The 26,385-nt window shown below is 40.0% G+C and overlaps 1 protein-coding gene across 4 annotated transcripts in view; it reads right to left on the minus strand.

Moving 5' to 3' along the window:
* Positions 1-26,385, minus strand: part of NTRK2 (neurotrophic receptor tyrosine kinase 2) — a 203,262-nt gene that overhangs the window by 75,247 nt on the left and 101,630 nt on the right. For all 4 annotated transcript variants that reach the window (XM_015849248.3, XM_085530321.1, XM_085530318.1 and 1 more), the window contains one exon: positions 9,731-9,919. In XM_015849248.3, the coding sequence (XP_015704734.2) occupies positions 9,731-9,919 (189 nt within the window). The remainder of the gene's footprint in view (positions 1-9,730; positions 9,920-26,385) is intronic.

The following is a 26,385-nucleotide window of genomic DNA, read 5'->3' on the forward strand; positions in this document are numbered from 1 at the left end:
CTGGACCTTCTGAAAATGTAACTGCTTGCCTTTTTTACAAGATATAAATGGCTTTCATGGTCAGATCAACAGAGCAAAACAAGTAACTTCTGGGGAAAAAAATGACTTTGTTCACCTCTACATTAAATGAGGAAATAGTCCTTTCCTTACAATGCTGGATTTTTATGTAGGTGAACATCCATACTGCTCAAGTTAAACGTTCAGCCTTTGGGAGAATGTTTTCTATTTGCTTAAAAGACAGAAGGGAAAGAATGTTTACTGAGACTCAGAATTCAGTGTTAAAAAGTCTAGATTCTCACAACTTTACTTATTCCCTGTAACATTTCATTTGTTGGACATAGGAACAACATGACAAAACTATTCGGAAAAATAGCTTCAGGCTCCAGGAAGACCTCATTGTGGCCTTCCAGTCCTTGAAGGGAGCACATGAACAGGAGAGGAAATAGCTGTTCATGAGCGTGGATAGATTAGATATTAGGAGGAAGTTTTTTGCACAGAGCGTAGTGACGCACCTGGTTGCCCAAGGAGGTTGTGGATGCCCCCCATCCCTGGAGGCACTCAAGACCAGCCTGGATGTGGCTCTGGGCAGCCTGGTCTGGCGGCTGGCAACCCTGCACATAGCAGGGGGGTTGAAACTACATGATCTTTGAGGTCCTTTTCAACCCAGGCCATTCTATGATTCTGTATGAGTGTATGTATATATATATATATTTATATATATATATATATATATATGAAAATACGTAAGAATCAAAGTGGCAAGGTCTGGGGGACAAATCTACTGCCAGCTTAATAAAAGGCAAATACAGCTAACAGAATACACCACCCCTGTACGCAGGTAGTATCTCTGACATATGCACCTCATGATGAATGATAGCAAAGTTACAAAATTTAAATGGTGTCTGCAATTAGGGATTAAAACATAAAATCAAACTATAAAAATCTTCAGTCAAACCAAAAAAATCAATCTTCGTATATCTTTATGTCTTTATCTAGCCAATATGTCTCTTATACATTTATCTATCCAAGAAAATACCTTTAGAGTAAGGCACACAATGGGATTAGGACAAGTGGCAAATATACACATCCCTCCTCTTAATCTCAACCCTATTCACAGGTTTTTTGGCATCTAAATATCCTCAGTTCTCGGCATCTAAAGATTCTGATCTTAGTGAAGTGTATGCCCTTGTAAACCTCCTATCCTCTGAAACTGAGCCACTGAATGTCATGTGGGGCAAGTTCAGTCTGGGTAGCGAGGTGTTTCCTCTCAGTCTGGATTTCATGAAGATTGATCGGTTTTACTCCTCTGCGCTCTGGCTGCTGAGGTCAGACTGTTCTTTATAGGAAAATGAGCTGCTTATAAATTTTCAACTCTCTGAACTTTGGGAGTTGATGGAAAATCCCCAGGCTTACAGCTTAGCAGGCTAAGAAACCACAACAGCCTTTCTTTTGCGGTCACTGATATGTAAAAGCCTTTCAAAAGAGATGAAAATGCCGACATTCTTTCTCTTGGGAGACCCTGCTCGTGCACAGGGACAGAGTCTGTTTTTCACCCTCTAATACACATCAAAAAATGACCCCTCTTCCTCAAAACTTTAGGAGGCTGTGAGGTCATAGATGTGACTTGGAACTCGCTGCATTCATTACATAGCAGACAAAATCAAAGAGATTTTCCAATACAGACTATTAGTTCACTTTGCATTTTTTGTGTTTTTCTTTTTTGTTTTGTTTTGTTTAGTTTTTAAAGGATGGGCAGTAGAAAGAAACAAACAAACCTGCTACTCTGAGGTAGACACTGGTCAGACCCCTGCAGCGCACAGGCTAACTCCTGGTGAACTGTCCCTTTGCTGGCAGCTTTCCATTCACTAGACTCTTATGCCTTGCTCTGCAGTGAGAGGCCACACACTGAGACAGATGGAAGAGGGCCATGCCACCATAGCAGGAATCAATGCTGAGATTCTACCCTCCTGGGCAGAAAGTCTGAGAAACACACCTCAAGTGACCAAACCCTCCTTCTGTTGAACCAGCCCTGGAAACATCCAGTTCTTTTTTCAGATCAAATGGCGAGCGATCCAAGGGCTGGGCAGAAGGTTGTTGACCTTGGACTCTGAGCCCTGCATTCCCAACCCTCTATGAGGGGACCAGGGAGATAAATCCCTCCCCACTGTAAGGGCAGAGCAAGTCCGACAGTGCCTCTTGAGACTGAATGAGTACAAGTCTATGGGGCCAGATGGTGTGCATCCCACGGTTCTGAAGGAGCTGGCTGAGGTGGTTGCTGAGCTACTCTCCATCATATTTGAGAAGTCGTGGCTGTCAGGTGAGGTCCCAAATGACTGGAGGAAGGGTCACGTCACTCCCATATACAAGAAGGGGAGCAGGGAGGACCTGGGGAACTACAGGCCGGTGAGTCTCACTGTGGTGCCTGGGAAGATTATGGAACAGATCCTCCTTGACGACATGCTGGATCACATGAGGAATGAGCATGTGATCTGAGACAACCAGCACGGCCTCACAAAGGGAAGGTCATGCTTAACCAATCTTGTGTCCTTCTATAATGGAGTGACGGTGTTGGCTGACGAAGGGAAGGCGACCAATGTCATTTACCTGGACCTGACAAGGCAAGGCCCTTGACATGGTGCCCCACCACATCCTCATCTCCAAATTGGAGGGATGTGGATTTGATGAGTGGATCACACAATGGATAAGAAATTGGTTGAAAGGCCACAGACAGAGGGTGGTGGTCAATGGCTCTATGTCCTTGTGGAGGCCGGTAACGAGTGGTGTCCCCCAGTGGTCTGTCTTGGGATCAGTGCTCTTTAACATTTGTACAGTGACATCGATGAGGGAATTGAGTGCACCCTCAGCAAGTTTGCTGATGATACCAAGCTGAGTGGTGCAGTTGATACAGAGGGAGAAAGGGATGTCATTCAGGGGGACCTTGACAGTCTTAAAAGGTGGGCCCAGGTGAACCTAATGAGGTTCAACACGGCAAAGTGCAAGGTTTTGCACTTGGGCCGGAAGAACTCCAGGCGTCTGTACTGACTGGGAGGAGTAATCCTTGAGAGCAGCTCAGCCGAGAAGGACCTGGGGGTCCTGATGGATGAGAAACTTAACATGAGCCAGCAGTGCGTCTTACGGCTCATAAGGCAAATGGAATCCTGGGCTCCATCAGGAGAGGGGTGGTCAGCATGGACAGAGAAGTAATTCTCCCTCTTTACTCTGCTCTTGTGAGGCCCCATCTGGAGTACTGTGTTCAGGTATGGAGCCCTCAGTACAAGAAAGAAATGGAGCTGTTGGAAAGGGTCCAGAGGAGGGCAACAAAGATTATCAGGGGACTGGAGCACCTCCCCTATGAAGACAGGCTGAGGGAGCTGGGCTTGTTCGCCTGGAGAAAAGGAGGCCACAGGGTGACCCCACTGCAGCCTTTCAGTACCTGAAGGGAACCTATATCGAGGAGGGGAGTAAACTCTTCAAAAGGGCTGATAATGGCAGGACAAGGGGAAATGCATTTAAGTTGAAAGAGGGTAGATTTAGGTTGGATGTTAGGGGGAAGTTCTTTACTAGGAGAGTGGTGAGGTCCTGGAACAGGCTGCCCAGGGAGGTTGTGGATGCCCCGTCCTTGGAGGTGATCAAGGACAGGTTGGATGGGGCCCTGGGCAACCTGATCTAGTAAATGTGGAAGTTTGGTGGCCCTGCCAGGCAGGGAGGTTGGAACTACATGATCCTTGAGGTCCCTACCAACCCAGGTAGTTCCATGATTCTGTGTGATTCTGTTGTCAGCTGATATCAAAATGAAGGGAAACCAGCCCTGCTGCAGGTGTGGATGGTCCTTAGGAAGGGCTGAGCACTAAGGTACAAGCAATTACACCCTTCCACTGAGCTCCTGGGAGAGGTCACGCAGCTCTGTGGGGCTGGAACCTGCCAAGGCTGAGCCAGAGCTATGACCCCCAGCTGGCAGGGAAGGCAGCTCTGCACTACACTGTGCTGCCACTGTGCTCAGTGTAACTCCATCGTGAAAGGAGCTTGGAAAGAATCACAACATCATGCATGACACAAATAAAGGGAATAGAAATCCAGATGTTTTTCCCAGGCTTCAGGGGTCTGCCTCACACTCTCAAGCTCTTCTTCATATTTTTTTCCCTTTAAAATTAAATTTGAAATCATTACCAGATTCAAAATCTAGTGGATTTGACGTGAAAAAGACTGAGATCACCACTAACTACATGGCATGTCAGTCCCTGGGATGTAAATGAAAATATCTGAGGGTAAATTAACAGGTTAAATGGGATGGGATGGGATACAAGAGGTGTAAAGACATCAACCAGAATGGCAATAATTATTCATAGTGGGCATGTGAGCTGCGTCTCAACCACCAAATGAAACGATTCACATGCATTTTTCCATGTATGTTCACCAGAACTTGAACTAAGACACACAGCAGGCAAAATTATATTACTAGAAGCCACTAAGTACACTAAGTACAATAATTGTTACTGCTTTTCAACATAGTCTTGTAATAATGGGGGCTGCTATTTGTGTGCTAACAGAAGTCCACATGATGCACAAATATTATAGTGCGTAAACAAAACCCTACTTGTTTTTAAAAGTGATAAAAGTAAGTTTGAAGATTGCACCATTCTTTCTTGTTCAGTGTGCTGTGGGGGTGCAGGAATGGGACTCAGAGAGCAATTTGATTCTTCAAATCCCAAAACTGTCTGCAAGGAAATCCGTATCCAGCATCTGCACTCAGAGTCTAAACATGGGCATACGACTGATGTCTTTCATGTGCCCTCTTCTTAGATTTGCTTTTCACATTACTGTCCAGCTCAGCAACGTTATCTACTAACTGCATTTCCACCATGAAGCACTGAAGTGTAATAGTAACGGGATGATAAATTCCAAGACCTATGCTGCAAGCTAAGAGATGAGCAAAAAATGTCCATAACTGTTTATGGAGGAAACAGCATGGTTCCTTTCAGCTTGTTTCAGCAGGTCTGGCAAATTCAGCTGATAACTTTAGCAGCTACAACATCAATGCAGGGATGTAAAAAACTAATTTTTGACACATCATGGTATTAAGGAAGAGACCAATTAACTTAGGCTCTATGACATCTCAAAGGATTTGTGAAGCCAACCTCTTAGCAGTGATTAGTCACTATGCCCACAAGATATTAGATCATCTATTTGATCTTTCAGGGGAGACAAATTGTCTCAAGGTATGCCATCCATGCAGGATTTCTACACCTGACAGTATTTCTACACTAGAAAGTTAGGGTTTGATTTTCAGCAGCAGCTACTGATCTCTATTGGTGATTCCCAGGCAGAAGGTTTGCAGGCTAACTGTAATGTAACACAGTGTGGTTAACAGTGAATTAAGCGCAAAGAGCATTTCACCATCTCCAGGTGGTAGACTATCTCACACATCTGAAATAAGAGTTGTCACTGTTAGGCAAGAACTGACAAAATGAATGATCTTTTGACTTCACATAGAAAGAAACAGAGAATTCTGGTACGTGTCTGAAACGTGACAGTGCACCACAGACCATAATTTTCCAAGGCAGAAAGGTTCATGATACCAGAGTGGCATGTGAGATGCACTAACCAGCAGCAAACAATGGTTCAAGGCAAAGGAAGGAAGAGCCTGAAGAGATGGGATGGGCTGTCAGATAGACAAGTGCAGAGGAAACACTGTTTTTGCTGCCAAGGCAAAAACAGTGGGCAGTTGGAGTTGGAAGTATCAGATAGTCCTAGTTAGAAAAGACAGGTAATTTTCAATTGTTAAGTCAATTAAAAGTTCATATGAGCATTTGGGCTCAAACCTGGGACAGAAATTCAACCCCAAGTGATGACTGTAATCCAGACGCTGAAGTCACTGGGGCTTTGTTCTTTGTGAGTGTGCATTTCCCACCTCAAAGGCTATCCCACACGAGAAGGCAAGTGCTACAATTTTTAGTCCAGGATTGATTCTTGAGGAGACAGCACCTTTTAGTTTTTAGTTAATCAGTCACTAAGTGACTGACAACATACTGAAACAGGGTCAGAATTTTAAATTAAATTTCCTGCAGTCAATTTTTAAATTTTCTTTTAACCATGCACATTTTGAATACTATGCGGTAAAGCATGATAAAATTTACTTGAAAATGGTCGTCTGTACAGAAGCCAAGATGCTTCTTAAGTTGGTAACGTAACCCTACTTGATAATCACAGCAGGTATACCTCTTCAGCATCTGTGGAAACCACAATCTGTTTACAGTTTCACCTAGCAGAAGTCCCACCCCATTCTGCAGACCAGCATGCACTAAATTAGTTTCCAGCAAGACTGTCAGTGATTGCTGTGTTTAATGCTAGAGGACAATGGAACTTAGATGAGATAGGAAATACCTATAAATGTTAATTATCTTGCTGCAGATGAGAAACCAGATGATATCTGGTTATTGTAAACAGGAAAAAAGTATGAGAGCTACTTAGCTTAGAGCTTTATAAATACCAGATATATACATCAGGAGGAAGCTGACAGGTTAGAAAAAGACAAATGCAGCTCTCTACTAACAAGAGAGTGAGTGAGATAGGAAGAGAGTACATGAAATAATTCACAGAAGGGCCACTTTTCCATCAGATAATTTGTATTTCCCTCTGTATCAGACAGACTATGGAGTCACAGCATGGTTGAGAGGCTGAGTTTGGTAGGGCCTTCTGAGTCCATCAGCTCCAGCCCCTGCCCAAGCAGAGACAGCCAGAGCAGGATCTGTGGAGAAGAAGATCTCCAAGGAGAACACTCCACAACATCTGGGCAGTTTGTGCCAGTGCTCTGTAACTCACACAGCACTGAAGTGCTGCCTGGTGTTCAGAGGAAATCTCCTCTGTTTCAGTTTGTGCTCACTGCCTCTTGTCCTGATACTGGGCACCACCAGAAAGAGCCTGGCTCTGTTCCCTGCTCTGTTGCATCAGGAGTTTGTACACTTGGACCAAGATCCTCCTGAGAATGCTAATCTCTAGGCTGAACAGTCCTGGCTCTTTCAGCTTCTCCTCACAGGATAGGTGCTCCAGGATCTTCACCATCTTGGTGGCCCTGCATTGTACTCTTTCCAGTATGTCCATGTCTCTCCTGTAGTGGGGTTCCCAGATCTGGACTCAGTGCTCCAGGTATGACCTCACCAGTGCTCCTTAGGGGTAAAGATCACACCATTGGACAGCTGGTGATTAAGTGGTATGCACAGTGTGATTTGGGGTCACATGAGCTGCTTCCAAAAGAATCATGGAGTCAAGGCAAAAGTGATCTGTACCAAAAACTTGAAGCTCTCTGACAAACAGTGTTAAAGCATGTTTGTGTGTGATGCATTCAAGTGTGTATAAGCATTTCATGTCTGTTGTGTGCTCACGAGTGCATGTGTATAGCATACTTGAACACGAGTGTGTTCAAGTATGTTCAGATGTGCAGTGTTTAAATGTGCATTTACATGTGTCAGGCATGTATGTATTCACATACATGTGTGTTCACACATTTTCGCACATGTGTTCAGGCATGGTGTCTGAACATGTCCAGACACAAGTCCACACAAGTTCAGATGTATGGCACACACATACATGTTCACATGTGTTCGCATATATTCACGTGTCTGCCTTTGTTTATACACTGTCACAGTTTCCGTGATTTTCTTTGCTACAATAAAATCAAAAGAGTAGGACCACCATAGCAATGTGGCAAAATGCAGAGAATCAGCCCTACATATTTCCCCAGAGCAACATAGAAAAACCCTGAGCCATATCCCTCAAACATTTACGCACAAGCTGAAATTCATGTACTGTGATTAATTTCCCAGACACCATGTGGGTTTCATTGCAGCACACAAAACCAAACACAGATTTACGTATTTGTAGGATCAGGACCTACTTAGTGCTACTCAGCTGTGATTTAATGTGCCTGTACTTTATGTGAGATAATTCTGTGTTTTTGTACAGTTTTTGTCTATTTTTCTCCAGAACAGCATGTATGTTGTTTCAACATTAATGTTGAAAGTGAAATACTCCATAGTCACTAATGTTTATTTAAACAATTATAATGCTAATTCTAATGCAGCTGGGAACAGAGATATGGTAGCCTCATATTTAAAAGCATGGCCTTTTATATAACATTAGAGAGCTCTAGTGGGCACGTTGCCCATTTCTAATTCCCTACTGGCTTCTATTTTTCACAGGAATTAATGTTCTAATCACAATGCATCTTTATAACATTTTCCTTGTGCTGATCAAGTATCAGCAAATCAGTCATTATTTAATGCATCCTACCACATATGCTAGGCCAAATTATCAAACATCCTCCAATACAAGAGATAATGAGGCACTTCTAATTGCAAAGTAGTGTCAAACATGTGAAGATCAAAGTAAAGGAGAACAGCCGATACATATAAAAAAGCAGAAAAATCCCTTCTCTTGCATGGCAGAAGCATTTTTGTGTGGCTTGTTCTTAGCAAAGCAATTATGATGTGAGTATCACTGTTTAGAAGATAAGTAGGTAGTCCAGTAACAGCCTTTACATCCTTAGGTGCACATACATATGCATGCACACACACATGCACAGGTCAAGGAGGATTGCTATTGCAGCATTTACGCTTTGCAAAGTTGGAGACAAAGACTGATGACCTTTGCTTATGGCCTAGGGAGGCAAGCCCTAAACAACAACTTGTGCTTTGAAGTAGTATCATTCCAGGTAGGACAGAGGCAGGTGTTAGCATCCCTTAGTTGGATGCCCAGCACTCATCAGCAGCACAGGGTATATCTGGAGTGAATTCTCAGAGAAACAGATAGGACTTTCAGGGAAACTGTATGAATACTTCCACCAAAAAAAAAAAAAAAAAAAAAAAAAAAAAAAAAAAAAAAAGCAAACAAACAAACCAAACCAAAAACTGAGGCAAAAAGATGGCTGAAACACTTAAAGATCTAAATGCACTGATGAAAAATATTAAGTACTATAGCTGCTATTAATCACAATACCATCCAGGTATTTTTTCAGTTATCTACTACACCATAGTTCAATTATCTACTACTTGCCACTGGTTTGAAGAGCAGCAGCTGAAGTTAGGGATACTCTTTTTTAGCTATATGTTGTTAATTATTTTTAACTCTTCACAGTATTTTACATTTCATCTTCTAACTGAGCATGAAATAATTTGTATGTCACATTTATTGTTTACTAAGGAAGGTCATGCTCTTTTTACAAACATTTAACATCTTTTCCAGATACAGCGGTTGAACTATACAGCTAAATTAAAATAATGGAACTTCTAACCCGTATTGATTCTTAAAACTTACTAACTTGTAGAGTTCAAAATCAGGTTATATTCCTTACCAAAACAAAAGCAGTGAGTATGCAACAATACTGACTGCTGTTTCTGACCCAGCATTTGTTTTCTCCCAAGAAAACACTTAGTGCAGAGGACTGGCCAAAGACCACTGAAATCAATGGAAAGGCTACCAGTGACTATGATGGAATATGGACTGGGTTTTGAGCATAACACTAATGAATTAATCAACTCATTACAAAGTCTGAATTTGGCTTTGACAGATATAAAGCAGTTCATCCCATGTACATTAAACAAACTGCTGACATTTTTAAGCCCACCCTCTCACTCTCAGGAATTCAGACTTTTTTTTCTGTTAGCTATGTTAAGGAGCCCCAGCACTCACACAAGAAAAATTAATGACTGAAGTACATATAATTCTTTGTACTTACAAGTATCTGGCTTGAGCTGACTGTTGGTAATTCCAAAGTACTGAGGATTTTCAATGACCGGAATCTTTGTCATCCCAATGATGACCGCATCAGGACCTCCCTCAGAAGAAGATGGAGTGTTACTGCCATTTGAGATGTGATGGAGAGGACTGGCTGAATCATCATCATTGCTGATAACTGAAGAAGGACCTAGAGTTAGAAACAAAGATTAGCGTTAACTCAGGATGTCTCCTTTTCCTCAGACCTTTTTTTTTTTTTTCTTTTTTTTCAACTGTTTAACCTCCATCCTGATAGTCAAACACTCTCTATGTGCTTTGTTAATCTTACCTCATGAATTTTATATATCTGGGTGGAGACGTACAAATGGTAGGCCATTAGGAGTTATAATGTGAAGTAAATTTTTGCACTGGTAGATCACCTACACTAGATATGTAAGGATTCAGAATAGTATATGTCTGGGAAAGTGCTCCAATTTGATGAACTCCTCCTATCATTCTCTGAAATAAGCTGTGTATTACACATAACAACTTTTTCAACTTAAGCTTTTCTCAGACCACCCATCAATAATGACTTTTTCACTAATTTGGGGAAATTCCTGTCTTCTCTTTGATGTGGTACTAAAATGAGAAATAATAATAATAATAATAAAACCCAAAACACAGAGTGGAGATGGGCTCATCCTGATGGGGAAAGTTGTGTCATTTCTGGAAAACAAAATGTTGAGCCTCAAAACTGTGTGGATGAGCCTGTCAGTCACAGAAAGTGCAGGTCACATGCTCTAAGTAGTAGAAAAGACATATCACATCCCAGTGTGGAATATGGAGTCACTGCACTCAGGCTCCTCCTGATCAGAACAAATTTCTGGCCCATCCAACTCCATCCATGCCTGAGACTAGTCACCACTCAGGAAGAGGTTTATTTTGGTCAGTGATTTATTGACAGTTTTTGTTTTATCTTTACTTTGTTATTTATACTTCTAACCAAAGTGCCATGGAGATAAAACCTCATAACTAGTCTAAATTCTCCATTACACTTCAATTTACTGCCAGTATTCAAAGAAAACCAGTAACCAACTAGCAGTAACAATATTTTGCTTAAATAGACAACTGAAGAGCCAGTAGAGATCAAGAACATTGCATTTCAGATAATTCTCCATCCAAATAAACTGGTGATTTTGAGGAAGCATTCACGTCATCTAATGTTAACAATCAATAGATGATGCTAGAAACAGAATGATTCATTCTCTTGATGTTCCTGTCCTGGAAGGGCATCCTCAGAAGACACTTTTGTTTGTTTCCATCCTCTTTGCTAAAGAAGGGAATAAGAGAGAGGAGCATTGGGAAGACTAACAGCTGTTTTCCCTAGAGCACAAATCACCCCTTTGCAAAGTGTCCCAAACTGGATTTTAGATTAGACAAAACAGTGCAGAGGCACAACGGATACAAGGGATACAGAAACAGAGACTGGGAACCAAAAGCAGGTTCTGCAGACCCATCACAGAGCACCTGAGAGAAGATGAGGATTTACCACTGCACAGACACAATTAAGGAACAAGGGCGGGCCCAGGCACATCAGCCTAGAAAGATCAGCTTTGAAGGAAGGAAATTCAGACTCTCTTAGTGTTATGTGGTGCACTACATCATAACAAAAACACTTTATCATTTCATGGTGTGGCTCACAGGAATAAAATAATTTGGCATGTGGCTATTCAACCCTAGCTTTAGAGACTCAAGCATACTCCCACCCCAGTCCTGCTTTCCTTTCTCCCCAGTTGGCTTAATGGTTCAAGAGGGAAATGTTCTCATAGTTTGAAGAAGTACTTCCCTCCCTCTAGCCTGAAACATTAGAGGTAATTTTTCAAATGCCTTGCACTTCACTGGAAAGTCATTGTTGACAAATGTAAGTGAAGCCTAGATCTCTGCAATTTATCAAGTGAAATACTAATACCAAGGCTGTTTTTGTCATTACTGATCACTGAGATTGATTCTACTAGGAAAGCTGCCAGGATTAAGTTTTTGGTGAAGATTTCTCTAATGAACTGCAGAGCCTAGCAAACTGTGAGAAATGGTCCCTCAGATGACATACAAGATACTTATGTAAAGTCACAACGTACTTTTCAGGTGCGTGAGTTGTTTGTTGTGGAATTTGAATGCAAATACATTTAAAATTGCATGCAGGTTTTTTTGTTGTTGTTGTTGCTGAAATTATCCTGAGGTCTTTCAAATATCTGAATATCAAGCTAATGGCACCAAAAAGCAAGCAGGCAAATACAAGTTTTCTTGGGAAAATGCAGTCCTTTTATACTAATAGAGATCTTGTACAAGGGTCAAATCCCTTCTCTTACAGCAAATGGACAAATGCTCCAGCCTCTGTAATTTAATAGAGGTGATGGCAAGGAAAAGTATCCATTACATATTTCTAGATGTTAGAGAAGTATAATGAATAGAATCTCATTCTGTTTGTCATATTATTTCTTTGCTACTCTAAGACCCAGTTTTGCACAGTGAACTTTTTTTCCGGCCAGTGTAAACTGCAAAGTGCTGAAGGTGAAAAGTAGCCAATTGTTCTATAAATCTATTTACTCAATTAAGATAACTGGTATAAAATTGTCATCCTTGTAGCATGAAGGAGGTTACAACTGTATTAGACTCTCTGGTGTAGATGAGGAAAACCTGGAAAACTAGATGATTTCTCCACAGTAGGAAGCAGTCCAAAAATACGTAAAATGTAGGAAATTTGTGCTGTGTCATTCATCATCCACTGTCATTTATTAGTAACGAATCAGCTCATGCAATTGTCTTTGGAAACAGTTGTTTGGATTTAAAGATCCTATTTCCTTTTACTGTATATTTCTTCCAGTTAAGCCAAATGCAACACAGCAGATGGCAATTTTTGTCTACCAGAGGCAGTTGAGCTCATATGCTTTCAAAGAGGCTTTTTTTTTTTTTTCTTTTTTTTTTTCTGGGATCTTTTAGAGTGTATGAGCAAACTGACAAACTGTCAATACTTGCATACCTACCAGACTGACCACTTTGCTGTGAAGATGTATTTCATTTTTTGAATGCAATAAGTCACATTACTATTACAGACCAGAACTGCAGCTCATTTCTCACAGCAGCAGCCTATGACTGATATTCCAGTAATGCAAAGCCATTTTCCTGGATGCAAGATGAGTCCATCATCTGTGCTGACAAGAAACTAGAGTTGCCCTTTTCTGAATTTGCACTGAGCTCAAATCAAAAGATAATTTTTTAAAGTACCTTAAAGTATGATTTCATGAAGATTAAATGGGGAAACTTTATTATTTATCAAAGGCAGAATGAGTTTGACAATTACCTGTAGTCTCTTATTATTGATTCTGTTGTTTTTTTGTTGGTGGTGTTTTTGTTGTTGTTGTTTGTTTGTTTGTTTTGTTGTTGTTTTGTTTGCATCTAGCATGGACTTGTATGTATATATTCTCAGACTTCAGTTTAGATGGTCAAGAAATGATCACTGTGACCATCTACTTCTCCTTTCACCACTGTGTCACAGATATAAGCAAATTTCTTCATGCATATTTGCTCCATAAACTCTATCAAGATCTCTTGAAGACTGCAATATCCTGCACCCTTCTCACAACACACTTCTGTGAGTTGCACATCACTTGAATTATCCCTGAAGTCACTACTAATGTTAAAGCCACGCTGAGAGTCATAATTACAAAAAAACAGCATTGTGACAGGAGCTGTTTAATTATGGGCACACATATGCTTAATCAAGTAAGAAGGTAGCTCAGGTAAAGAGGATTATTTACAGAGCTGAGTTTTGAGCCATGATGACTTATTAAACATGGCTCCTTTCATGAAAAATGACACTGATGGCCAGAAAGATTTCCCAGTTGATCCTGCACTAGCATAAGCTCTTCTTGCTTTGAGTCCATGCAGGGACATATGGTAATGACATATTACAAGTCAAAAGCAGGACAGTAAATACGTGTCATATCAGTCAGCATCATCTCTGCTAGATTTTAAGGCCACAATTAATTTTCTCTCTTCTTTCCTTTTTGGAGATGTGTAGTTAAATTCTACTTTCTTCTTTTTTTTTTTTTTTTTCTCTTTTTTTTTCCTTTCTTTTTTGCATGATTAACACATAAGTTTTGTGCTTCAACAAAAGCACTGATTTAGATTCTTCTATTATAGAGTTAAGATTAAAGTTTCCTACCAGAACAGACACCCTTTTAGCTGAACTGTTGAATCCATATTTTTTCTTTCACTCCCTTTAGAAGACAGCTTATGAGTCATGGCTTGTCACAATTTTATTTATTTATTTGTTTGTTTGTTTGTTTATTGACCCAAGTGCTACAAGTGCTACAGAATTCTTTGAGTATTCTTTGGCATTCCCAAATTCAACTGCTATAGGTAACTATGATGTTGAATAATGTTTATGCAATTCTATTAGACTGAATAAGAGAGCCCAGCCTAATAGAGGGTAATGCAATTATAACAACATTATTTTATATTATTGGTCTATTAAAATACTCCATGTTGAATATAGAGAATTGAATTAAGAACCAAAAATAGAACATAAGGAGAAAAAATCAAAGCCAGCTGAATAAGCTTCCCAAAGAGAAACCAGCTTAGACTCACTTCAGTTAGTGGAACTGTTTGAAGTAAACTGGGATTCTTCTGCAAATCCTGAGTGGGCTCGTTAAAATGATGCTCTTTGCTTTGCAACTGCTTCTGCTTTTCATGAGGAAAGGAGCCCAGCAGAGTGCTCCTGTGCTTTTTCAGCAGTCCAGCTGTGCAATAGCTACTCATGCTTCTCCCCACCTTTCAGCGAACACCTCTTTGTCTCTTATCTCTAACAGCTTTCCAGAACAGAGACATCAGTGTTAGCCACAGTGCTGTCATCTTAAAAGTCCTTGCCACAGTCATCTGCCAATGAATGTTATGGGATTAATACTGCTTTGTTTGTGGTGAAGGAGACAGAAGAAGATTACCCCAAGCAGCCTTATACCTAACCGTCTCCTGATGGAGCACACTGCTTTTCAGAGCTCAAACAAATGCATGCTCTTCCACCCTGGCATAGCACACCGAGCCAAAAACTGTGTTGTAGACATTAAGTCTGTAACTCAGAAAACTGAGTCTTGTTAGGCTTGGGTGTTTAGAGGATAAATAATCTCACATCTTCTGACAGGTATCATTAATCTGTTTAACAGATTTGCACGCAGCAGTGCTTGTTTAAGCTTGCACACCATTGTTTCTAGATATACGAGGTAAGAAAATCTTCCTGATGCTGCCCAAAACGTTCATTTCCATCCAGGAGCATGCCTCCAGGAAATTGTAGGAACCAGAACGGATGTTGATCCAGGGAGCCAGAGAACTTCCCCACACCCAGCAGACAAATGCCACCAGTCAGCACATGCTTCAGAAACTCCCTCTTCAACAGTCTCTACATTACAGAGGAAAGTGGTCCCCTTGGAGAGTTCTTGCAGGAGAAACAGGCTGGAAATAGAGGCTTAAAATCAAGAAGCAGACTATAGGATTCTATTCACCTGCAACTACTGTGAAACAAGGGAGAGGCATTTCTTTGAAGATCATAATGGAGACAGAGAATTTTGACAGTCAAAATTTCAGCTAAGTGATAAAGTCCCTGCTTTTGCTTTCACATGAAAGCCAATGATTTATGTTTCTGTATTTGTTGCAGCTTCACAGGAGGACCAAATTGCACTGGTAACACTGTATCACTGTCAAGTAAAGAAAGTAAGTAAGTGACAGATTATTTTCTTCCCCACACAAAATAGCTTAAGCAATAGGCACCCAGAACCATAATTAAATAAAAGGTATGTTTTCCAGCTTTAGAGTAATAAACTTTCAGTGTTGCCAGGTATCAAAGGTCAACTGCAGTGACCAAAATGCCTTCCCCATAAAATGCATGTTCTTGCTGGAAAACTTGTTTCAAATGCCTGACTCCTCTAGATAGAAAAGAATGTGCAATCATCTGTGTGATTTCCACTGAAATGGCTCTGCGCAGATTTTAGCCCCTCAAATATATCATCGGGCCTTTATGTTGTTGCTTCTCATTTAAGAGCCACAGCTGCTTATGTGTTGATTCAGCTTTATTCTGGAGCATGATTGTGAAAGAGCCCTAGTCAGTGCCAATCTAACTGCTTTTCTTTTTTGTTGTTGTTTTTTTTGTTTGTTTGTTTTTTCTACTTACAGTCTCATCTATATTTTCATGTATGCAAGCATTCACGCTCCTCTTTACAAGACTAGTGCATGCCAGAGGTCATAATATCTGCAGGGGAAATTTCCAATTAAGGAAAACACCCTAGAATCCCCTAGAGGGTTGCTTCATAATGCACGTGATTCCCCAAAAACCACTGAACATACAGGATGCAGGAGCAGACCAGATGCACAGATGTTTAGGTCTGGGACAGGATGACAAGGCAGTTCACCCAAGAAACCTACTTTGCAGTACTGCAACTGCAATAAATAAGAGGTCTCTAACTGTCCTTGTTTTGCCTGAGATTCTTTTTTAATCTCAGAAGCTTGCACTATGCCATATTTGGGATTTTTGATGAAAACCGTGCTGTTAAAGCAGCAATGCTTTCATTGTTGCAGAGCAGTGCTTACACGGAGCCAAGGTCTTTGCAGTGCCTCATACTGCCCTGCCAAGAAGGAGGCTAGGCAGGGAAAGAAGGGGGTCAGAGATAGGACAGCAGACCCAGTCTGACCCAAGAGATTACACACTGCGACTTCATGTTCAGTGATAAAAACTGGGGCTAAGAATGAGGAATGGGGGTAAGTTTACAGTGGAGGCATTTATCTTTCCAGTGCACTGTTATGGATGATGGGCCCAGATTTCCTTGGAAGTGACTGAACACCTGCTTGCCCATTGGAAGTAGTGAACAAATCTCTTGTTTTGCTTTGCTTGTACACGCAGATTTTGCTTTAACTACTGAACTGTCTTTATTTGTCAACTTGTTTATTGTAACATTTTTCAGATTCTTTCCCCATCCCATTTCAGGGAATGGATGAGAAGCAGTGTGCTGCTGAGCTGCCTGCTAGGTTAAACCACAACAGTAATGCATAATGCTTTTCAAGTGCTGTCCATGAAGAAAAAAGAAAAGGTAATCCCCCTCTGTCTTCCTCAACAGGTGGCCCTCATCAAGATAGCCACCAGCAAAGCCTTGTCCTGAAGCAGAGGCTCTTAAACACAATCACCAATAAATACTCATGGCTTGTCCTCTGTGAGGCACATGCTACTATTATTGCTGTTTTGTAGGCAGCAGGAGAAGCTTTGTGTGGCTCACTGATTTGCCCTGCACAGCCAGTGGTATCTTTGTCAAAGCCACATGCAGGACAAGGAAGAATGGCCAGCTTCTGCTGCTGAACCAGGCAGCCCCAAGAGAGTTACAGCCCTCCTTCAGCTGGAGGATAAATGGTGGCCATACAGCTGCCTGCTGTCTCACAGGCATGTCTGCAGTATCTGTAGCTCATATCATGTGAGATGAGCTGTCCTATCATAAAGCATGAGGAATTTATAGCCTCTTGTTATTGGTTGTCAAATGAAACACAGATTGGAGACAAAAATCTAGCTGAGATGGGGTGTGTTAATCAATAGAAATATGTGAGCCAGAGAAGTAAGGACACAGGGCAGCAGAAAACCTGAAAGAAGGGAATAATGCTTTATCTGTTTTAATATAGACCAACAGGACCACTATAAATAGCCACCTGCAGGTTTGATATGTAGGAAATGTAGGTAAAATTGCAATCCTTCAAAAACTACTACAGTGAAAAATCACCACAATAAGAAAAAAGATCAGCTGGAATGTACTTGTTGGTATCAAGTGAGAAGGAATAACTCACCTCACAAAGGACCCTTGTTCACTTTTTTTTAAATTAAGAAACTATTTAATTAACGATAGCTTACCTCAACACTTCTCATAAATAAGGATTAACATTCTCATTCCTAGGACTAGAAATGTTTCTCTGTTGTCTAGAAAATTAATACAAAGCATACAGAATCACGGTTCAGTTTCTCCATGCTGTTTTGACAGTTCTTTATCTGAGAAAATAGCAAAGGCATTTGGGATTATCATACAGAAAAATTCTGCAAACTCTTTTCAGATAGAAGAGTTAGAAGATATGGTAGATATGATAGATAGTGGAGAAATATCCCTGATACTTCACTGTTGTGTATTTTTTAAACAAGCTGCATTAAACTGTTTCCCTTCTATAAACTCACCCCGATTGTTTCATGAAGAACAGACCAAGTAAATCATTTGGATAATACTGCATAAAAATATGTAAAAATACTCAGGCCTGATTAAAACAAAACAAAACAAAACAAACAAACAAAAATCTGAGTAATTGGCTTTTCTCTTTCTTTTTCTTTTTCTTTTTCTTTTTCTTTTTCTTTTTCTTTTTCTTTTTCTTTTTCTTTTTCTTTTTCTTTTTCTTTTTCTTTCTTTTTTTTTTTATTCTACAGTGATGTCTGAGGAGGTGCATAAGGACAGCCCTTCAGATCTGCACAGAGAAGGAAACAATATTTATGTAATACTAGATGAGAATGAGGAGTTACATCTCAAAATTCAGTCAAGAAAGACTGTGCTAAAATGTTATGAAATCTTCCTCAGCCAGTGGAAATGCTCAAAAAGAAATATCCACTTCAGGACATTTTAAAGCTATATCAGGCAAATATCTGTTCAGAAAATTACAGGTATGGCCTGGGAAGGGAATTACAATTCCTTTTCAGCATTATTCTTCCACAGAACCAAAATGGAGACCTAGAATAGTCTTATGGATAATGTTTTACCTCTTCAAGTAGTGGCCTATTTCCACTCAAAACTGAATGAGGTCTGCAGCTCAACAAATACAGAGCTTATATACATAAAATATATATATTTCACTGCATTAGCAGTTTATTTTTCCAGGCTGCAGAGTCAAGATAGGCCCAGTCAGGTGGGAAATACATCAGTAATTTATGAATCTGAAGATTAGAGTGGGTCTACCAGAATAAAAGTTATTTCATTGAGTCCTTTATTTACAATTTCTTTTTCTTTCTTTTTCTTTCTTTTTTTTTTTTTTTCTTTTTTTTCCTTTATTATTTCTGAAGATTCCATTAGTGGAAATACAAGTATACTAGTTACATGATGCTGTAAAATGAAGTCTTGTATTGATTCACATTTTTTTTTAGTAGTACAAGACTCTTACAGGTTCCAAAACATCCATGAATTATAAAGTCAACACAACATTTCATTGAAATATATCTTTCAATTTGTCCTCAAACAAATGTCTCAGCATAATCATTTCCAACTCTTTTTTCATTTATATTCACACTAGCTAACCTTAAGAATGGCAGTCTTTACAGAAGCAAAACAAAATGATTTACCTGCAAAGAAACCCAAATATGGCGCTCAAATAATAAACAGAATCTGCAGAATTGCAGTGTTGCTGTCTACTCAGCTCACATTGAGATTATTCTACAGTCCAACTAAATATTTCTTGAACGCTCTTCAACTATAGATCTAAAAGTTACTGCAGCAGGGAAAGTGATGCCCACGGACAGAGAGGCATCACCTCAAGTTTCAGCCTGCCCCAGCACCATCAGACAGAAGCTGTGAGATCAGATGCACAAGTTGACTGACATGACTTTAAACATTGGCCCTCTACTGCCATTCACAGCCATATCCTCCTCCTTCTGAAGGAAAACGCCTCATCCCTCACACACTTCCTCTTCCTTGCCTCTTTCTTTGTAACTACTTCTGCAGTAAGCAGGGAACTGCCCTATGCAGAAAACCATTTGCAACATGCTAGCTAGCTCAGCCATCCTGGAGCTGGTCACAGTACAAGCCAAGCTCCATCAGTTTTGCTAATACAAATGAATACATCAGAGTGAGGTTTTGGCAAACTATTAGAATGATCATTTTTAATATCTTGACCACTGGGTTTATCAGCCTTTTTTTTTTTTTTTTTTTTTTCCCCATCACACTGGATTGCTTATCTCCTTGCAGCTTTCCACCACCTTGTAAAACACTTCAGCTTGCAATTATCCACTTGCAAATACCCACTTATGGCTTCCTGTGTTGTAATTTAGATATAAGCATTAAATAGCATTAGTACCTATTATTCTCTATTTTTTGGGTAACATTCATTTATTCTCAGACTTCCCCTTTTACGAAAAACTCAGTCACGGCTGTTTCTTAGCAACATATTGATCAGAATAGATTTACATGGAAATCAAATACTCTCAGAAAGGACCTGCTAAAGAAAGCTGACAATATAGCCATATTTCTGACCATTAAAAGCAAATACTACCATGCAGAATACAATAGTTTTTCAGTGTAAACCTAATGAACATATGCAGAACAAAAGCACCAAATGAAGTAGAAGACTATATAAACTGTCCTAATTAGTGTATCTCCAAGTTCATCTGCAAAAATAATCTGTTTGCCTTCAGGGACTGTGAATCAAAACAAACTGCACACAGCCACAGTTCTCCCTTGTACGGGACAAGAATCAAAACTGGAATTTCAGTGGTCCTATATAAACAGGTCCAAATGCCTAGATCACAAAAGGCACACACATCCACTTCCCACATGCAAAAAAACCAATACGCTCTTAATCTATGTGCACCAGTCCTAAATACACAAACATTAGACTTCACTGTATGAACACAGTCACTCAGTACTTCATTCTCTGGTGTGCCCACATTTACACAATTTCAGCAAACCGGACATTTTGCATTTTCAGTCTTTAGAAAGGACGTATTTTCCCTGAAGATTTTTCTACACTTTACTTATTTTGCCAGATGTGTGTTCGGGGAGGGGTTGGGAGAAGATTGAGGTTCATTGTTTTAATATGGGCTTTTTGTTTTGTTTTGTTTTTTGTGTACGTGTTTGGTTTGTTTTGTATTTTTGTTTTTAGCCCAAAATAATTCACTGAACTCCAACTAGCTAGTTCTTTAGAAGTACAGATGAAAACACTTCTGAGGATAGCAAGGAAGTCTGAAATCAAATGCTACAAACAGAAAAAGAGACAGCAATACAAAAAGCCTAATTCTCTTCATTCTAATTTTGAGTGAGAGTAGTTTATTAAAGTAACAGTAGTACCAGATCCTTGTGAATGTCAGTAGAATCATGACTATTGTATTTATATGAATAATAATGGTATCCTTTTCGGCTAATGAAGTCTTATGTTGCTATGGCACTTTGTTCTGACACTGAAACAGTATATGGCTACACATGAATTATGTGTATGGGTTAAAGTAATAGATCTGTATTCTTCCCAAGAGGCTATGCCAAAAAGGTAATTGCCCATATTCGTACCACTAGGTTATAAAGGATGACAGTTTCATGTCTTCCTAATGGTTAACTGAAAATCTATCAAATCCATTTCTCTTTCTTGCTGGGAAATTAACATAGGACCAAAACCTGAAATTCCAACTCTGGTTATGCTCACACAGAACTCCCAGGGAGAAGATTAAAACTGCTACCATTTTTTGCATACTACCAAAAATGCAAAGGTTCTGTACACAAGGCTGCTGTTCTGATTATTAAAATTAGCAAGATATAGATCTCTCAACTTTCATTCACACAGTTACGGGGACTGAGGGAGGAGAATAAATCAGCTTGCTGGAAAGTGCTTACCCTTGGGAAGCAAAGTCCTCCTGCCATTTCTCACTTTCAGTCTCTCCTTTAGAGCCCAAACAGAAACAGGAAATGGGCCAAGAAGAAAGCCCAAGTCCTAGGCAAATTTAAATACAGTGCTGCATGCTCGTCCTGACAAGCATGCAGAACCAATGCAGGTGTTTTGTGCCTGGGCACACCTCTTGCAAAGCTTTCAGCTGGGTCCTGTGCCACAGAAATAAAACCTCATAAGTAACAGTCCAGGAAGTGGCCTACACATATCAGCTTTGTTGGACTTCTGCTGAGATGGCCAAGGTGCACTGCAACAGAGCTCTCTTTCCTTGGTGAGGCTCTGTCTCTGTGGATGGGATGCCACACAGTCTTGGGCCTGGGATCTGGCTACCAGCTCTCACCACTGAGTTGTCTTATCCTTGGTGGCACACAAACTGATTTGAAAGAGTAAGCAGTTCATCAGCTGAGTGGTTTGGATATCTTTGTGCTCCATTATGACTTTAGAGAGTACAAGCTTTTCTTTCTTTACCAGCCAGTTTATTCACATGGGAGCAAAATCCACAGAACAAAGACACAGCAACTTACAACAGCTATCTAACCAGTCTGCAAATAAAGAAAAAACTTAAGTAATGAGCTGGTAACTTACACTTCTAAGCTTCTATGAGAAAGTAAGAATACCAATATCATTACCATTTCTAAAATGAAACTTAATTTTCAAAAGTAAGACTACAGAAGATATTCTCTTGGCTGATTTTATTTATTAAATGACCTGATTCATTCCTTTCTCAGGTCTTATAGTTTTGCATCCTCTGCAGATAAACTCAGTGCTGAACAGATAGATGTTGGCATGTTAGCCACGTAGCATAAACATACATACAGTGCAAGGAAGGACACATGAATAAGGTGTGCACTTGCAATTCCAGTGTGTAGGTAGCAATGAAAAAAGTTTTAGTTTGTTAATTAAGCATCTAGGTATTATTCAGATGCAATTTAACAAGGTGCATTATCAGTCCTCCCTAGAATCCTGGAGTAGGCAGGACCACATACACAGGCACAATTTCTTCTGTCTCAAACAGCATTAATGACACAAAATCTCAGATGAATAAACACTCCTCATTTATTTTATAGGGGAATACAGTGCTGCACTGTATCTAAGGTCAGAGTTTGGGATTTGGTGCAATTCAATTAAGCAGGCAAGCATCTGCACAGACTCTTCAAATTCTGCAACATGTGGGTGGGATTACTTATGAATGCAGTTAGTTAAATTTGCATTTATATTCTGTATCAAATAAATAAATCTTACAGTAGCCTGACTTACAACACCCAAACCAAGACCCACAATGCCTCTGAATGGGAAAAAAAATAATAAATCAGAAGCTTTTCTGAATTTACCTCTCCTCTTAGAGACAATCAAACCGTTTCTAAATAGACTGATGACAGAATAACTCAGTCTCTCTGCCATCAATCCTCAGCCTCTCTGCACAGTCTGCAGAAAGCTGCTTTTTCCTGGCATGAGTATCTGTCCCCTGGCAATCACCGATCAAACCGCTATCATGCAAGCTATCTACTAATCACCAGTGGTTACAACTGCTCACAGCTTGTGCAAAATTCAGACCAGATGTCAGAAGGAAAACTGTTAATATTCCATGGTTAGGAACACCAGCTCTTAGAAGCCAGACCACCAGCTCACCATGACAGGTGACAGCAGGTGACAGGTCTCGGGGAAGGCTGCTCTAACAGAAGCAGGCCTGCATTCAGACTCCAACAAAGACTGAAGCCACTGTGGGGAATGGAAATGTGGCACCTCTTTGAGAAAGGAAAAGCAGGAACAATAAATTTTTCCCTTCCCCTTGAAGGGGAATGTGTCTCTTTCTTTACCCAGGAAGAGATTTGTATCAGCTCCCAAGGGAGAGTCAGTGTTGACTCCCAGCACACTTGCATATTTCCCTTTTGATGATCATCCCTCTTGGGAAAATGCCATGAATAGAGCAACCAGTTGAATACTCTGCTTCTTTTGGATGTATAAGTAGGAGAGCACATCTGCATGGCAAAAGCCATGTGCTGTAACACATACCATGAAGGTATGAAATATACTATCACATTCTTATTCTAACTCACTCCACTACACTGTTTTGGACCTTATATTGTGATTATTATTATGATTATTACTGGTATGCCAAACATCGGTACAGACTAGGAGATGAGTGGCTGTGGAGCAGCTCAGCAGGAAGGGACCTGGGGGTACTAGTGACAGCAGCTCAGCGTGAGTCAGAAGTGAGTCCTGGTGGCCAAGGGCGCAAACTGCAATTACGATGTATTAAACACAGTACAGCCAGCTGCCCAAAAGAGGTGATTCTCCTGCTAAATTTTCATCTTGAAAATTGCTTGCATTTCTAGTCTTCACAATATAAAAAGGATATTATGGTCCTTGCAAGCATCCAGAGAAGAGGGACACAGCTGGTAACAGGGCTAGAAGACATGTCCTGTGAGGAGAGAATTAGGGCATATGGGCTGTCCAGTCCAGAGCAGATGCAGCTGAGAGTTGACTGCACTGGTCTCCCTATCCCCCTGAGGAGGGGAAGCAGAGGGAGGTGCCAGGCTCTGCTCCTGGGAACCAATGGCAAGATGTGGGAACAACATACAGCACTGGCAAGGGAGGATCAGACTGGATGTTAGGAAACATTTCTGTCCCATGAGGGTGGTCATACACTGGCAAAAGCTTCCCAGAGAGGTGGTAGAAGCCTCTCTTCAGTTTCCACTGAATTATTCTGTTCTGTTCTGTTCTACTCTAGTAACTATATTTGAAGTATGCTGTGATGAAAAACGCAATTAATAGCATCATAAGGGTTATGGGAATAAACCACAAATTTTCAAAATACAGTAGGGAAACATATAATAATCATATAAATATATATAATCATATAACCAAAGCAAAAAAAAAAAAAAAAAAAAAAAAAAGCTTTTTAAGTTACTGTTTTTCAACTACCAGAACAAGCCATTCATTTTAAATACAGAATTAACTTGTGCACCAAACAAGAACTGTAACCCAAATTACCCAAATTCATTTTCAGCTCAATTTCAAATACACCTTTCTGTTTTCTTTACCCACTCTCTCCTGCTGCCATACACTCTGAATTGCAATTTTATGTTATGAAGGGACTATTTGGTTGCAATTCCATTTTCTGTTTACAGACCATAATGGAAGTCTGTCTCCTTTATTGCAAACTCTGCTCTATGACGAAAGTACTAGAGCTCTGGATAGCAACCAAACAAAATAGTGTCATTTAAACATGGAGTGTCTTTCAGCTTCAGTGAACTAGCTACAGAACACTTAGCTTAGATACCTGCACATGATATTTGTTTTTCAGGGGAATAACACACTGCCCCAAAAGTATTTCTATAGGATTATCTGAATACCAGAAATCTGGTTTTTGTGAATTTACAATAGTCTTCACAAAAGTGAAAAATATGAAGACCTGCTTATGTGCAGCTATTGCATTTATTTTAGTTTTAGGGCCTGATTACTGTTCAACTATAGAAAGATGCACCAAATGATCAATCTGAAAACTGAATTTAAATTTACTTTACACTTAATATAGTGACAACTAGAAGGTAATATTTGAAAATTATTTTCTCAGAATCACAGAATCACAGAATTGTAGGGGTTGGAAGGGACCTCTAGAGATCATTGAGTCCAATCCCCCTGCCAAAGCAGGCTCCCTACACCATGTCGCACAGGTAGGCATCCAGGCGGGTCTTGAATATCTCCAGAGAAGGAGACTCCACCACCTCCCTGGGCAGCCTGTTCCAGTGCTCCGTCACCCTCACTGTAAAGAAGTTCTTCCGCACATTCGTGCGGAACTTCCTATGCTGTACTTTCATTCCACTACCCCTAGTCCTATCCCCACACACTACTGAAGAGACCAGCCTCACCACTATGGCTCCCACACCTCAGGTATTTATAAACCTGGATCAAGTCCCCTCTCAGCCTTCTTTTCTCAAAGCTAAACAGACCCAGTTCCCTAAGTCTCTCCTCATAGGGGAGATGCTCCAGGCCCTTCACCATCTTAGTGGCCCTCCGCTGGACTCTTTCCAAGAGATCCCTGTCTTTTTTGTACTTTTTTGTACTGTATTTTTATATGTAAATGAAGAGAGTGTATTGATAAAACAATTTAAGATACTAATATCTAATACAAGCTGTTTGTATTCTTTTTCCTCATTAAAAGGACAAAAAGGAAAGGCAAGTATTTACAAGAATACTGCTAAGTTACAGTTCATATTTATTTTAAATAAAGAAAAAAAAAAAGAATCCTCGTTTGCATTTTTAAACTAATTTGGATTGTTAAATTCAGGAACACTAGCTATCTATGTTACTATTTATCCTGTGTACTTCCTAATCTGCTGGTCTGCATAAATGGCTACTTTCACTTTTGCTTCTACTCTGCCCCTTTTTAATTTTTCTCTTTAGATAGTAACTTTGTTTTATTGAGGATGCAAATTTTGTATTACAGTGTTTCACTGTTAAGCTCCATTACCACTCATTAAATAAATAAATAAATAAATAAATATGTAACAAATGTTTTTAATTTAGAAAGATTTGGCAAGTAGATGATAATTTGTTTTATTTGAATACTTGCTTTAAATCATTGTCTTTTCCAGTGCTATCAATATCATAATTATCTACCCTTAGTAGCAAGTTCTACTGAAGGTATTCTCCATAGGAATAGGCATACCTGGTGGACAGGCCTGCCTGTCTTATAAAGTGGCAAGAAATCATAATTGTTTTTAAAAACACATTTTGCATAGATTATGACACTATGTGACTTCACAGTTGTGTCAAGTAATGAAAAAGTTGTGCCAATGGATGAAAAAGTCCACATGGGTATACAAAGCAGGTTTGGTAAAATACACAAAATACTGTGAACTCATTAAAAAAAGTCATCAAACCCTTCACTGACAAGAAAAGGAACATGCAATACAATATCTGCATCTGCGACAAAAGAAACAAAAGCAAAAGAGAGAGAGAGAGAGA

Source organism: Coturnix japonica, chromosome Z (assembly GCF_054131305.1).
Source record: "Coturnix japonica strain WE chromosome Z, WE-NBRP24, whole genome shotgun sequence".
Classification (NCBI taxonomy): Eukaryota; Metazoa; Chordata; class Aves; order Galliformes; family Phasianidae; genus Coturnix; species Coturnix japonica.